General features: G+C 28.9%; 1 protein-coding gene across 3 annotated transcripts in view; it reads left to right on the top strand.

Moving 5' to 3' along the window:
- The window catches only part of LOC149425715 (lachesin-like), a 718168-nt gene extending 701485 nt beyond the window's left edge, over positions 1-16683 (top strand). Inside the window, exons 8-11 of one of the 3 annotated variants that reach the window (XR_016303426.1) lie at positions 2098-2246; positions 5125-5187; positions 8900-9092; positions 13221-16683. Coding sequence is in view for 2 of the 3 variants with exons in the window: in XM_089641355.1 (XP_089497481.1) it covers positions 2098-2246; positions 5125-5187; positions 8900-9030 (343 nt within the window). In the remaining variant the exon portion in view is untranslated. Of the gene's footprint in view, positions 1-2097; positions 2247-5124; positions 5188-8899 lie in introns of all 3 variants that reach the window. The other 2 variants (XM_089641355.1, XM_089641366.1) reach the window with 2 other exon arrangements.
- The last annotated feature ends 768 nt before the right edge of the window (positions 16684-17451 follow it).

Genomic DNA, 17451 nt, shown 5'->3' with positions numbered 1-17451 from the left:
AAATTAGTTAATAAATTAAAATAAAATAATTTTGGTACCTACTCACTTTATTGCTTATTTATTATGTTTACTTAATAATCGGTTATTTTGAAAAAAATGTTACATTTAAATTAAGTATATAAAATTCATTTCTTCATATGAAGCGGTTACTTTGTGATGTGACATTATAATTTAAAATTAAACAGTAACTTTGTAAACATCACTTATGGGTAAATACTTAATGCCGACCGGGTTTCGCTACAACCGTAGCCTCATCAGGGCAGTATAATACTAAAAATCTAAAAATTAAATTAACATGTGTAGATATCACGGTAGGTGGACAGTCTGAGCTACAGTGGAAGAGGTAGGGATAGTTGGGAGATTGGGAGGCGAGTGTTCTTTGTCAATAGGGAACAATCTGAGTATAGGGCTTTTATTTAGGTTTATTTGGTTGTTGATGACTTTGCTATTGACGTTTATGGCTTTCCTTAACTCTAACGCTTCTAAGTTATCCAACCTAAGACCTATTCCGTTTTTATGTAATAGGCTGACGCCAGTATTTTTGTCGAACGTATGGTTTGTTGCTATGAGGTGATTTGCAAATTCGGAGAATCCATTACTGTTTAAGCATCTTAGGTGTTCTTTGACTCGCGTTTTGATATTACGCGCTGTTTTGCCTATGTAAAACGCGGGACAGTCACTACATTGCAGTGAGTAAATACCTGAGTGATTTAACCGATGTTCTTTGTCTTTAACGTTCATCAAAAATTTACCTATACTATTGTTAGTGTAAAACGCTGGTTTGATATCTGGTGGGAGGTTTTTTATGCTTTTTTGAGAGAAATTATCGATGTACAAAATTCTACGCCATTGTTGAGGTTGATTATTATTAGTTGATATATTATTATTATGAGGGGAGCTGTTAAATAGAAATTTGCTTGTCGATAATCTTTTTAATTTCTTGTTTAGGATGTTATTGACCATATTTGCATTATAGCCATTATTAATCGCGATTTGTTTAATCGTCGCTAATTCTAATAAGAAGTTGGAATTTGATAACGGGACGGTAACTAATCTATGGATCATGGAATGGAAAGCAGAATGTTTGTGGGAGATGGGATGGTTAGATGAATTATTAATAGTTGTATCAGTGTAAGTGGGTTTACGATAGATTTTAAATTCTATTTTATTGTTAATGATTGATAGGGTGAGATCTAAAAAGTTTAAGCTAGAATTAGTTCCTATTTCTATTGTGAATTTAATTTTTGTATGAAAAGAGTTTATTAGTTTTAGGAAGGAATCAAGTTGGCGCTCAGTACCTGTCCAGATACAGAAAACATCATCGACATATCTCTTCCACAATAACACATTCTTTAATAATGGCGATTTACAGTTAAAAATGTTATTCTCTAGATTGTCCATAAATATGTCGGCGATGAGGGGAGAAGTCGGAGCTCCCATTGCCAGGCCATCTGTTTGTTGATAAAAAAGTTCATTGTATTGGAAATAATTTTGACTTAGACAAACATTAAATAGGTGAGAAAGTTCCTTAGAGAAATTATTTGGTAGTTTTGAATTTTGTAATAATATGAACAATATGCTTTTACTTTCATCTACGGGAATATTTGGAAATAAGTTAACAACATCAAATGAGACTAATTTTGAATTATTCGGAATATGTAGATTTTTCAGTTCATCAATCAAAGTGAATGAGTTCTTAATGGTGAATTTCGGAGCAAACACTTTAGAATTATTAAATACTTCAGTTATAAATGAAGCTGTTTTGAAATTCGGAGAATTACAACTTGACACGACCGGCCTAATAGGTTTGTCGTTTTTATGGATTTTTAAGAAACCATATAATTTAGGGGCCAATGGATTTTTTGATTTTTAGTATTATACTGCCCTGATGAGGCTACGGTTGTAGCGAAACCCGGTCGGCATTAAGTATTTACCCATAAGTGATGTTTACAAAGTTACTGTTTAATTTTAAATTATATAAAATTCAGTTACTAACTGAGTTTTTATTCGTTCTTAAAAATACCCTGGTTTCGACTTTACCGTCTGAGGTTTCGTAAAATTTATTTTTATTAAATTATAATATTTTATTCTCCACAGGCCCAAGTACTCAATCAAGGAGGAGAGATCGTCTTACAAGGTGTTCATGTGGCTCGTCATCAAAAAGTTCTCGCGATCAGACATCGGCACCTACAACTGTGTGTCTACCAACTCCCTCGGGAAATCCGAGGGAACTCTTCGGCTTTATGGTGAGTTGCCTCTAACTTAACTTGTATGAAAACTTATTACAATTTATTTGCTGTGCAATATATTAAAGAACACTGCATGTTTAGTAGAACTAGAAACGCTTGACGCATAATTTTACTTATTTGATCTCATCGCTATAATTCAGTTGTCTTGGAATTGTGGTAGGTATTCCTTAAAGTCAGTTTTTCATGAATTTATTTGTAGAACTTTTTATTTATCGTTATATCATTGATTTCATTAATTTAATAAATATAAAATTTTTACAAGATATTGACTATTACATGAGTTATTCCATGTTTGCATTACTTTCATCGGAAATTTAAAGGGCCTTGCTAATAAATGTGTTTTATTATTTACCCAACTGATATACAACCATTGACTGTACATTGATAGCTATTTAAATTTGGGATAAATGGTTGTTTGTATTTTCATTATTCATAGTTTGAATGGACTTGATTTGGAAATAAAACTTTATTTTAGTGAGAACTGTTCACAAAAGTTTACTTTTCATTTTTTTAACTGTGTATTTTTAGGAATATAAGTTATAGGTATGACATTGCCTGATTTTATACCCAATTTATCTCAACTTGTTTTTAAATAAACCAAAATTTATCAATCGACTTATGAGAAAGACATAATGAGCCCAATAAAATATTTTTAGCCAAATTACAAACCATTAATTTTTTTTCTTCCATCAAACATCATTTTGATCAACCCATTTACATTTTCCACCACTCTTCATATTATCATAATTTTTTCTCTTCTCAAATCTATAGACTATCTAATTATTATCATTTTGATCAACCGTACTTAATCAATTTTCCACCACCATCAAAACATATAATAATATTGTTTTTTTCAATTTTCAAATGACAATCTTAGTATTTTTATTTTGATAAACCCATATTTCAAACATTGTCCACCACCCATCAAAATCATAAAATATTTTTATTTTTATTTTCAAATGACAATATCAGTATTTTAATTTTGACCAACCCGTATTTCAGACATTTTCCACCATCCATCAAAGTCACATAATATTGTTTTCTCTTTTCAAATGACAATCTTATTATTTTCATTTGACTCATATTTCATCAATTTTCTATCACCCATCAAAGTAATATATTATTTATATCTCTCCTCAAGAGACAATCTCGTTACTTTCATTTAACTAATATTTACTACTTCTTCTAACTCAGCAAACTTATTTTGTGGCACCATTTTAATTAAAAATTAATAAAATACTTCGTTTTAACCACTTTTATTGTTTATTACCAACATGTTTCATGAGCAACGCTCACTTCTTCAGGGTTTTTGATAAAACTAATTATAAATAATAGACATAAACAATGGTGTCAATAGATAAATAATATACATAGACAATGGTGTCATTAAAAAATAATAGACAAAAACAATGACAACAATGAAAAGATAAAACGGATAGGGGAAAGAGAGGCAATATGGAACAATTTACAAAGGGAATAGGTTTAATATTGGGTCATTTAAAAATAATTTTTGATTGTTAATAATATTCAATTTTAAGAAATAAATAATATATTAAAAATTGAATATTATTAACAATCAAAAATTATTTTTAAATGACCCAACAATGAAAAGATAAAACGGATAGGGGAAAGAGAGGCAATATGGAACAATTTACAAAGGGAATAGGTTTAATATTGGGTCATTTAAAAATAATTTTTGATTGTTAATAATATTCAATTTTAAGATATAAATAATATATTAAAAATTGAATATTATTAACAATCAAAAATTATTTTTAAATGACCCAATATTAAACCTATTCCCTTTGTAAATTGTTCCATATTGCCTCTCTTTCCCCTATCCGTTTTATCTTTTCATTGTTGTCATTGTTTTTGTCTATTATTTTTTAATGACACCATTGTCTATGTATATTATTTATCTATTGACACCATTGTTTATGTCTATTATTTATAATTAGTTTTATCAAAAACCCTGAAGAAGTGAGCGTTGCTCATGAAACATGTTGGTAATAAACAATAAAAGTGGTTAAAACGAAGTATTTTATTAATTTTTAATTAATATTTACTAGACGGAAAAATTTTATGTGGCTGACCAAGGGCTTAGTACACTTCAAAATTCGCTGAAAATTAACTCACTTACCCTTAATATAAGCAAAAATAAATACATAACATTTTAAGTGAATTCAAGTATCTACAATGTTTAAATATTCGCTATAATAAAAAATATACGATAAAAATTCATCCATTTTCCACCACTCAATCAAAGTAATATATTAATGTTTTCTTTTCTCAAGTGACAATCTCATTACTTTCATTTAACTCATATTTCATCCATTTTCCAACACCCATCAAAGTAATTTATTTTTAATTTTACTTCTCAAGAGACAGTTGCATTATTTTCAGTCAACTCATATTTCATCCATTTTCCATCACTCATCAAAGTCAAATATTATTGTTTTTTTCTTCTCAATAGACAATCTCATTTTTTTCATTTTGATTAACCCATACTTCATCCTTTTTCCACCACCCGTCAAAGTCATATTATTGTTTTTTTCTCTTCTCAAGTGACAATTTCATTATATTTCATGTTGATTAACTGATATTTAATCAATTTTCTCTTCTCAAATGACAATATCATTATTTTTGTGGCTTTTTTATTTATACCCTCCACATATATTTGATCGCCTTTTCTTTTCACAAAAAAAACACTTAACTCCGTGCACTTTGTCACAAAATTTGAAAATCTATTTTTGCTTTTGTCAATCTGAAATCATCAAAATTTTCACAATTTTATCGCTTTTCACCTAAAAGCAATGTCCCAGTTTTGTCACTGTCAATTAAAAGAGCAATCATAATTTTTATTTTTTGATTGCAGAAATAAAAATTTACCCGAACCTTCCTCATGGGTCGACTGATAATCAGGTCAACATTTTGGGAGGTGAGTTATAGCAGAATTTTTTTAAAGATTCCACCCTATTTTTTCAATTCTTCCTTTTAATATTGAGCAAGTTATCAGGAGAAGTTTCTTTATCTTCTATTGTAATTTCTCCAAAAACAAACATCTTCATCTACTAAAAGTTAGTTTTTCCCCGAATAATGCAGAAACGCATGAGAAAGTGGATTTATCAAAGAAAATATATCGTAAATCAGAAAAATAGCTTGTGTAATTTTACATTTTATGTTAACATTGTACATTTGCACATATATAATATTAACATCGTTACTATCTGTATTATATATAAATATATATTATAATGTGAGAGCTGAAAAACTTAAAAAGTTTATAATATAAGTTAACATAAAATACAATCCTATATATTCAGCTTTGGTAAGCATCTAGCTTACCAAAAGGTACAACTTCTGAAGTATCCCACTGTCACCAAAATACAATTCTTAATGTTCAGCTTTGGTAAGCATCTAGGTTACAAAAAAATACAACACCTGAAGAATCCTACTATCACTTAAAATAATCGTGTACTAAAGTTTGCAGGAAAATACAATCTTATATTTACAGCTTTAATAAGCATCTAGTTTACCAAAAGATGATTTACAACATCTGAAGTATCCTACTGTCATCCAAAAGAATCATGTACAGTTTCCAAAACAATATTGTCACCAAAATAAACAAAAAATGGTTAAATTTTTCTTAAATCGTTACGATGTTTTCAGGAAAATCACCTCAAAAGTCTAAAACAACATGTTTATTTGAACAATTTAACTAGTAAAGCAAAATATATATCTATACAAGTTCATACATAATTATTATTATCTTTCGCGATAAACAGAGGACTCGGTTGGTAGAGTAAATTACTGAGTTCATGTATTTTGTACTGAAACTTTCCTAAAAGTATGTAACTTAGTAATTTAGTGAATGCTTTTTTGCCTTTGGAGTGTGAATTATTTAAGAGTAGTGTCTGTAAGTTTATAAACTGCTGTTACTTTGGATTAAAAGGAGATTTACGAGTTGGGGCTGCTTGATAAACGCCCTTCTCTACTCACTTCTTTAACGATAATTAGATGCTACACGCGAGAAAGGTAATTCCTGAATAAACTCTTTAATATTGAGTAAAATATTTTGAAAAATAAATTTAAAAAATGTTACAACATTATAATATTTTCTTTAATAAATGAATAAAAAATTTTAAAATTATAATATTTTCTTTAATAAAATAATAAAATGTTTTATCATTATGATATATTTTATTTTATAAAATAATAAGATGTTTTATCATAATAATATTTTCTTTAATAAATTAAAAAGGTGTTTTATCTTTATGATATTTTCTTTAATAAAAGAATAATATGTTTTATCATTATAATATTTTCTTTAATACATTAAAAAAGTGTTTTATCGTTGTAATATTTTCTTTAATAAAAGAATAAAATCTTTTTATTATTATAATATTCTCTTTAGTAAAAAAATTAAATGTTTTATCATTATATATTTTCTTTAATAAAAGAATAAGATGTTTTATCATTCTAATATTTTCTTTAATAAATTAAAAAAGTGTTTTATCGTTATAATATTTTCTTTAATAAAAAAATAAAATGTTTTATAATTATAATATTTTTTTTATTTAATAAAAAAATAAAATGTTTTATAATTATAATATTTTATTTAGAAAAGACTTCAATGTTTTATAATTGTAATTTTTTCTTTAATAAAAAAATTAAATGTTTTATCATTATAATATTTTCTTTCACTCCACTAATATGTTTTTTAACCAGAATGCATTGGTTGGGTTGAGTTATGTTTGGCAATGAATCATTAGTATGTGATTCCAACTTAGTATAAACAAATATTTAGTTAACATGTTTGCTCTGAGAAATATCATCAAGATGCATCACTTTAGGAATAAAATTTGTTTTTCCTTATTATTTTATGTATGACCAGAACACCCTTATGTAATCTTACAGACCACTCTTGATGTATGATTTATAACACTCAATTTGTATTTTTTATCAGTATCCTTAAATTAATCAATTCTTTACTAAATTTTTTAACCTTAATTCTAACTTTTTTTCTTAAGAAAACTAAAAAATTGCTGATTAAACCAGACAGGGTATTGATTTTTTGATTAGTCAAGTTAATTATGCTATTCGTATTTCTATTTTTAAAAAGAATTATCCAATTAACCAACCCTAGATCCGACAATAGATCCTGTTGACATTCATTGTAGTTTTCCTTCCTAAAGTTATATTTTGAAACATTTTTATAAATTTATAAGAATTATTTTTTTTTTAACCTTTATTTGTAATGAAGGGTGATAAGGATCTAATTTAGTTAAGCCTGGTGCCATATGTATATTGTGTATTTATGTTAACTATATCAGATAAATCAAGGTCTAATAAATTTTCATTTCTATTCAGTACATTATTGAATTGATACAGATTACAAATTAAAAGGTTGACAAGACTGTGTGTTTTCTGGCTTATATAATTATAACAGGAAAAAATATTATTTTTGAAATAGGTGTCGGGTAACCATTTAATTTATGGCAATTTAAGATCATCAATAATATTAATTTGCGAATCGGTATTTGAATGCTTTAAATACAGATCCTATGATGTATCAATATGATTGCTATAAGTTTTACAGTTACATTAGGAGGAATACAGAGAACACAAATAAAAATGAGTGAGTTGGTATGAGAATTTGACATGATCACAAGCCACAAATCTTCATTGTCATTCTCAGAAATATGTTAGTATTGCTTAAAAGGGAACCTCTAACACATCAGAATATCCGGCTAGTAGTCGAGTGGACCAACGCATCGAATCCCCACTCAGGCTTGGTACTTTAAACCACTGCTAGCTAAGTCCTCTATCATTACACAACCAACATTTTCCTGATAAACATAATGTTTTTTAACTTAGCCGCGGGCCCCTCAGACGATGGGATCTATGTAAAATTTGATACATAGTTCTATATCCTCAATGTGTACCAACCATTTTCACAGTATACCTACAGACGAAATATTATGTCTTAAGGAAATTTTCCCATCCTCCTGCGTGGAGTTAATATTAAAAATAAATACTATAAAAATCAGTTCCTTGCATGAGAGAAAACGCATTATGCCTGTATCTGGCATTAAATTTGTCACATTTGTTATTAAAAAACCACCATTTATAGTTTTGACGCCAGTTACAAATATCCTTTTTTCACAGTTCCAAATATTTTTTCGTTCAAAAATTTGATACAAATCATTTCAAAAGTTTGTCAAACAAGATGGCTGATTGGCAATTTTCCCTCACCTCACTAGATTGGGTTTCAATGCCATTCAAAATCGAACGAATGCTGTGTCTCGAGCTGTTTAGGTCCATGTAAAAAGAGCAGAGACTGTAGGTAAGTCGTTGTAAAATTCGTTCAAGTGGCTATCATTGTGAAAAGTCGTAACATAAACCACTGAAGAGAAACCGCTAGAACTGTGTGTTTCAATGTACTTGTGGTTGAAGTAAGTTGATTCTACGGGTGAAATTGATTTACAAAAAATTTCAAATAACAAGAATCTTTCTGGAACAGATAAACAAATTCACTGGGAATCTAATGATCTGTTGTGAATTGGTAAAATAAGTTTTCTTTTAAATCGATATGGATCACAAATAAGTGCGATGATATGAACATAATATAGTATATTGGTTATTCTCAGGTCTAGCCGAAGCAGCCAGGGGCCACAGTTCCCGCTCCAAAGACCTGACTGACAGCAACTCCTCCTCTCGGCGGGCGCTCGTCCCGTTGCTGCTGATTCTTCCGCTCCTCGTCTTTCTCGGCTGTAGATGACCATTTCCGGTGGAACTCAAATGAACCTTGTGTTTTGCATATTAAATTGATTGATAATAAAGGTAACTCAAGAATTTTCTAAGGCAATTAAGAATTTTAAAGCTCTGTTCTATATTATACCTTTATATTTAATTTGTTAAAGTTATATCGAAATTGAACTAATGTTTGTCAATACATCTGTCATTTTACTTTTATTTATACCTATGAAATGTTTTTTGCCAAGCGATAGGTTTCAAAACAACCAAAATGTTATAATAAAACTACACAGAGTTTTCATAATTTTTCGAATTTGACTAAATTATATCATATCAACAAAATCTGTTTGTTAGCCATTTTAATATAAAAGTTAACGTGTTTATTCTCTCGACGCCTGTAAAACATATTTGGGATTTCGATATTGATTTAATGCCACCATCCCTGTGTACTTTTTATTAGGTATTGAAACTGCCCAATCAGTCAGAGTTTTTCTAAATATTTCCAAATCATTCTTCTTTGCTGGTGCATCTCAGAGACTAGATTTTATCCTTCTAAAAGTTTGCAGTTAAACATTTTGGAGAGAGCATTATGCTATTATCATATAAAATGTCTTCATTCTCCAAATGAACTATAGGAAAAACTTATATTTGTGCAACTGGCATTATATTTTTGCCTAAAATTACTGTTAATTACTTAAAAAAAGATACAAATTTTCCGCCAAAATAATTGCACTGTGATGGTAAACAATAAGTTAAAAAGTTATCGATGAATTATTTTCAAATATATTTTATGTGTAATAAATACCAGTGAAAAAAACGTTGTCAGTTCCTCCTTTGGCTGCCTGATTCATTATTATTTACAAATTAAGCACGTATATTTCCTTTAGACCACTATATTTTTACTAAACACTCACCCGGTTTTTGAACAAACACTCTACCATCGGGAGAATATTTAAACTAGCGCAGGCTGCACAATGCTGACAGAAATATATTTTATTTTTATTTTTAGCAATGTTTTTTTTTTACTTTATTGATAAAATCCTGAATAAAAAACGTAAGTTTCTTTCCACTAATACATTTCTATTTGGTTTACATGCAATTAATAATAATATCATAAGAAATACATTTTAAATTTTCCTCACTTACAACCAAAAAATTACCAGTTCACATTAAACCCGTGTTCTATATTGATAACAACTTGTTAAATTACAAAAAAATCCACATAAGAAAGAGATCATAAATTAAGCCACTTTGCCATTTACCAACTATGTTGCAATGATTGTCCATCGTTCTACATATCTAAGACAACTAGAAATATAAACATTAGAATCACGAAACATTTAAGATGTTTAAATAACAATTATTTTTCAGTGTTTACCAATCATCTTATGTCCACCGTTCATGCATTTAACAAGGACACAGGTGTTAAAATTCTTCTGCGTAGTAAAAAAGTAAAAAAATAGATAAGAAGCACTTGAAATTAGAAAATCTCTAAATGAAAACTCCAGTTTATTGAATAATCAAATATATTTCTCTTTCGGCCTTTTTCTATCTGTTTTGTGTGACTTAAGTTTGTTTTAATATGTTCCTGGTGAAGGAAGGTTTCTTCCGAAACCGGTTGATTTAATAAAATAAAAGTGGTCTAAAACAAAGTTATGTATTTTTTTTGTAAATTATGGCAAACCACAAAGTTAATGCTTTTTACAAATGCGCGTTCTAATGCAGTTCATCTGACAATACTATAATCCAATTACCATTGAACATATCAACTGCATGCATCGTAATATAATATTATTTTGAAGTATGAAATCATCCAACTGGTTAACAATTCAGACAAGTACTCGTAGCACTGAAAGCGTCGATAAACACCGGTTAATTAAGTGATCTCGGTTTAAGCGATCGCCGAGTAATCAAATTCCAAGCTGACAAATTATCGTCTAGTAGTCTAGTCTCTAGTCGAAAAGCCGTACGGTTAGAATGGTTGAACACTAAATACTGGAACCTGGTTTAACTCGGCTTTGAATCTAACCAATTCCTGATGAAGGAAATTTGGTATTCAATTTAAAGGCTTTATGAGAGATTCGCAAATTAACGCCGGATTAATGGTGTGCTTTATTTGTTACTTCCTTTCAAAGGTTAATCAAGATTACATTATAACAGATTATCTTAACAACAAGACTATCTTTAAAAAATACTATTTTAACAAAAAGTTAAAATTGCAATCTTTGAGGCATAGGCGTCGCGTCGGGTGGGAATACTGTCCTTGTTCTACCGGTATTTCAATTTAAAATGCTCCGAGGAAATGATATTTTACTTCAACGTTTTCATTGAGATTGCAAAAGGAGAAATAACCGACACATTTATGTAATTTGAGTTCTCTATACGTTCTTATATCACACAAATAAAACATTTAGTCTTTTTTTAGGCATCGTACTCACGGTATTTGTATAAATAAATATATTATAGCGAAAACAACCAAGATACAATACATGTTCTTAAATAAAACTTTTATCACTGATCCAGAATAAACATGTAATTCAAATTAATGTAGATATTGAAATAATTAATCGAAATGTTTTGGTAGGGGTGGCTTTAGCATTACCAATTACTAATATGGAATACAAGTTCGATTAATATTCGATCAATAACAAATGTTGTGTTACAAAGAAAGACCGATAAAATCATTTCAAATCTTGATCCTATTTCTATTTAAAATATTTTTTTTATTAAATAGGAAATTCGCGTTTCTATTAGGGTAAAAGTTTTTTTAAATTCAAAAATGGATTGTTTAATTTGAAGAAATAATTTTTCGACAGTTTAAAAAGTATCACAAGGTATCAAGTCATCGAAACCGTGTAGATATGTAATTTTCGTGTCATCCATTCAGAAATTTAAAATTCTAAGGCGCACTAGAGAGAAAAACATTCAATTTTAAATGAAATTTCGACGATCACTATTGTTTGAAGTTCTACAAAGGACTTGCCTAAAACTAATTTATAAATTGACAATGTTATTGTGTGTTGTTTTCTACTCGTTTAATTGACTTATCCGCAATGACACCCGACATAACATACGAGCAAGATAACGTATTACAGTCCATAGTAATCAACCGCAATAGTCGCAACTAGTCTGGCTCAGTTAGTCAATAAGTTAAAATCTCTGATTCACTCTAACAAAAGAAAAATTATTTTCGTCCATTAAACTAAGCCGGGCTTAGGATTGTTTCATAATAATGATTATCTTGTTTTCAAATCTTTAATCTTCTGAACCATTTTTCTAGGAGTAAATCAATATCGGGATGGTCTGATCAAGGATTAAAATAATTGCCTAAAATAGCGTTTCAAGGGTCCCGTCTGATTTCAAACGATATATCCCAGGATTTAAAAAGTGTAGCGATACATTCATCGAGTTATAGCGATGAGGTTGATGCCAAAATGCTAAATAAACAGAATAATGGTTTAACAAGGCTAAAAGTAGGCAATGAGCATTGATATTAAACTTAATGCCGTGATGGGACTTGGACCATAAAATGATAACGATGGTAATAATATTTCGGGGCGATTACCATTTCATGTGCCCAAATTGGTCAGTTATGTACAAAGGTCTACGCAACCAACTCCTTGGGCAAAGGGGCGCTTCAAATTTATTTGGGATAATCTTCTGGAAGGCGAGTAAATAAATAAATAATTCTTGTTTAATCGCCGGCATTGAGATAATCCGCTGGCTTTTTAATGCCAGCCTATACATATCATTTAAATATCATTGCTTATAGTTATTACAGTGATCGCAATGAAGATTATTTAAGGCTACCCTTTAACGCATTATTTTGATTCTTGAAAGGCAAATATACTTATTCAAAATAATGCTCCCATTTTACTGCATTACTTATCATTTTTTGTAACTGAAGACCGGCTTAAAAAAACTACACTTACTGTAAATAAGAATGAACAATATTCCAAAAAAGGTTATAGCTTTAAATAATTTATCTACAAAACTGTGTTTTGTTATTTCTTCATCTTGAAATTACACTGTAAAATTGCCGTGCATACAACAAGCCCATCATCTACAGGTTTTTCTATTTGATTCATTATGTGCTTTGAATTTATTCACATTGATTTCAGGTCATACTACCAAACATTAACATCTTATTAAATAATTATGTTGGTCGCCAATTCTCGCAACAATTTCAATCTAAAATCTTGGTTTTCTCCACAGCGCCAATGCCCAGTTGTACACAATTTGCCGGGAATAATAATCCTATTCTACTGGGATATTTCTCCATGTACCGGGGTTATTTCACTGTTTCGGGGCTATTACGAATGTTCTGTGAACGTTTCAGCCTGTACTATGTTTTCTATGTCGTGTGCTCTCAATGACCGAAGCGCAATTACGCTATTAGAACATTCATGCGAGCAATTATGCCCGAAATTGTGGGGAATATGCGTGTTCGTGGAATCTGCGATGGACCAATTTGTACGATCAGATGGACGTCCTTGTATGACTCTCTGAGCAATATGTCACTTTGGATTCCACGAATGGCCTGTACAATGTGCGCCTGGTTGCTTTGTGAATACTCACTGAATTTCATCCATTTAAAGCCCCGCTAAGATTATTACCGAACTTCATTCTGCTTAATTCTTAAATTTATAATTTATTTTATAATCGACTGCAAATCCGGAGGTCATGGATTCGAATCTCGACGTGTGCAATTATATTTAATTTTACTTTATATATAATTGCACACGCCGAGATTAGAATTTTTACTGTAATTTTTTTTTCACAATATTTATTCGCAAAAAAATAGTGTTACATAATTTACAGAGAATTTAGTAATTATTTAATCTAATTTTAAACATAAGATGTACCGCCATAAAAGCTAAGCTTGTGTGTATGGGGGATGTGTCATTTTGATCGTTATTTTTTAAGTAATATTCCAAAGCATTCAATTAATATTTTCAGTGTGTTTTTTAACGGGAAGTTTAAAATCTTCGTTGTTTTTTTTTATATTTCGGATACTTTCTAGTAGTGAATTAAAAAAAATTAACCTCAAGATATTTATATTTGAACTGCTCAATTTTATTTTTACATTTCGGAGTTGTGTATAATGACGTCTGTCTGAGTAATCTACATACTATATTTAAAAGGTCCATTTTTATTTAGAATATTATCTTTGAAAATTTGTAATGTTACATGATAGAAGTATAATATTTTTAATTTTCTGACTGTAAATTCTTTTTAAGAAGTTCTGATGGATAAGTATATGGTTTAAATAGAATCGTTTTTAATATATTTTTTTTGTATCATTACTATTTTTGCAGTACTTTCCAGATTGGTATCGCCCGGTTAAAGACCATCACTCAGAATCAACTCCTATTTAATTTTAGTGCGGATTTGTGAAAAATTTCTCAAAATAAATGTTTAAATTCCACACTGTAGACTTTTGTAAAATATATATTTTTTTTTTCTATTTAACTTTGAGGCATTTTTCTACTTTTCATTACAGGCAACAACTATGTGTGTACTCTCAAACAGTAATTATTTTAGTTTGGAATAATTACTAAGCCGTCATTTATATCTGGATAACAAACCAAACATTCATTCATTCATCATTTGCTTCATAAATGAGTGGTGAAATGTAGAAATGGCTCTGAATTAATTGTTCGTTCTTTTTATTTATTTTCCGTGGAATATTGTAAGGAAATATAAAACTGACCACTTACATATTTTTTTTTTAAACACGTGCGTACACAGCCACCCATATCGAAAACCCACAAGTTTCGAATCGAATGAAAAGCACGTTTACGAATGGAAATCTATGAAAAATACATCTTTTTTTAAATTTGTAAATGAATTCTTTTTTTATATTTATTGAATAAAATAGTAAGTCAAAAACGTTGTAACATATCTTGAAGTATGAAAAATAAACTAACTACCTATATTTGTGCTTTTTTGTCGAATTTAATTACACCTTTAGGTAAAGTAGCAAACTCTATAAAATTCAATGTAATAATCAATAGGCAAAAACCACAGGTCAAGAAACTCTTTATTTCTTATTGCTGTTTTCCAGTTTATTGTTTTCTTTAAAAATAAACTACCTATATGTGAGCTATATTGTAAATTTTCATAACACCTTTGTGTAAAGTAGCTAACACTATACCATAATACGTAGTAATCAAAAGGCAACAACCACAGGTCAAGAAAAACTTTATGTCTTATTGCTGTTTTCCAGTTTATTGTATTCTTTAAAAATAAACTACACATATGTGTGTTATGTTGTAAAGTTTCATAACATCTTTAGATTAAGAATCCAACTCTATAATATTCAATATCATAATCAATAGGCGACAACCACATGTCAAGAAAGTCTTTATTTCTAATTGTAGTTTACCAGTTTATTGTATTCTTTAAAAATAAACTACATATATGTGTGTTTTGTTGTAAATTTTCATTAAATCCTTAGATAAAGGATCAAACTCTATAATATTAAATGTTTTAATGAATAGGCGACAACCACGGGTCAAGAAAGTATTTATTTTGTTATTGCTGTTTAACAGTTTATTGTATTCTTTAAAAATAAACCACCTATATGTGTGCTATGTCGTAATTTTTCATTACACCTTTGTGTAAACATTCAATGTAATAATCAAAAGGTGACAACCACAGGTCAAGAAAAACTTTATTTCTTATTGCCGTTTTCCAGTTTATTGTTTTCTTTAAAAACACTACTTATATGTGTGTTGTGTTGTAAATTTTCATTAAATCCTTAGATTAAGAATACAACTCTGTAATATTCAATGTTATAATCAATAGGCGAAAACCACAGATCAAGAAAGTCTCTATTTCTTACTGCTGTTTACCAATTTATTGTATTCTTTAAAAATAAACTACATATATATGTGTGCTATGTTGTAAATTTCAATACATCCTTAGATTAAGAATCCAACTCTATAATATTTAATGTAATAATCAGTAGGCGACATCCACAGGTCAAGACAGTCTTTATTTCTTATTGCTGTTTTCCAGTTTGTTTTATGCTAAATGCCTATTTGTCAAAACAATTGTTTTATTTCTATAACGATGATGGTGCCAAATATGAATTTAAGAAATTGTATCAATTACAATTGTGTAAATAAATTTTAAATGGACTAAAGGTCTCAAAACTTTCTTTTATTCTCTAAATTGAAATCCAAAAAAATAGATTTTCTTCGAAACGCTAAGGTTTTGAATATTTTATTCATAAACGGTGGTACCGTTGGAAAATGGAATAATTCAAAAATTAAAAACAAAAATTTTATTCAAATTAAAAAAATGTATAAGCATGTTTGGTGATTTTACCAAACAAATCATGACATAAAAATAAAATAAATAACATAAAAATTGTCAAGTTTTAATAATGGAAACAGTGATTTAAAAAAAAGTAATGGGAATTTTCGTAAGTTTCAGGAGAAAAAATGTACACTATTCTGATCCGCTGTTCGAATTCCAATTTTCATCATTTTCCAATTTGTTTAAAAACATTATTTTTAAAACATTGTTTTTAATATCACTATGATTTGTTTAAAAACGTTTTAAAGTATAAATAAAAAATATTAATTTTACGTTATTAATTCCACGATGTACTAGATGTCACATTATTAATAATTATTGTAAATGGAAAAATATGTTATTCTTAGGATACTTTTAAGTCATTTAAAAAATGAAACTATAATAATTATAACAATAAATAAGTTAAATTATTATGTTCCCTCCAAATATTATAAATTATTATTATTATTATTGTTGATAAGTACTTTTTCTAGAACGTTATAATTTTTAAAATATTTAGAAAAAATAGTGTCGATAAAGATCATTTATTTAGTTTTGTGTTGATTTTGTAGAAAATGTATACCGGCATCATACAAGAAAATTACCCATTGTAATCATTGTTAATCTAAATTAAACACATTTAAAAACCATCACGTGTTTTGTTATTTTAACTTTATATTGCAATTATCCATTGACGACCTCAGTAGGAAGATGGTAAAGTACTTAGCTTCGAATGCACAAATAATTATGTATTGATGTTCTCAGTGGGAAGATGGTAAAGTAGGTTCTTAGCTTCGAATGAACAAATAATTACGTATTGATGATCTCAGTTGGAAGATAGTAAAGTAGGTACTTAGCTTCGAATGCACAAATAATTACTTATTGATGATCTCAGTTGGAAGATAGTAAAGTAGGTACTTAGCTTCGAATGCACACATAATTACGTATTGATGTTCTCAGTTGGAAGATGGTAAAGTAGGTACTTAGTTTCGAATGAACAAATAATTACGTATTGATGATCTCAGTTGGAAGATGGTAAAGTAGGTACTTAGCTTCGAATGCACAAATAATTATGTATTGATGATCTCAGTGGGAAGATGGTAAAGTACTCATCTTCGAATGCACAAATAATTATGTATTG

Source organism: Hesperophylax consimilis, chromosome 2, assembly GCF_061612785.1.
Source record: "Hesperophylax consimilis isolate HC1 chromosome 2, BYU_Hcon_1.0, whole genome shotgun sequence".
Taxonomy (NCBI): domain Eukaryota; kingdom Metazoa; phylum Arthropoda; class Insecta; order Trichoptera; family Limnephilidae; genus Hesperophylax; species Hesperophylax consimilis.
This window is presented reverse-complemented; position numbering and strand designations above follow the sequence as displayed.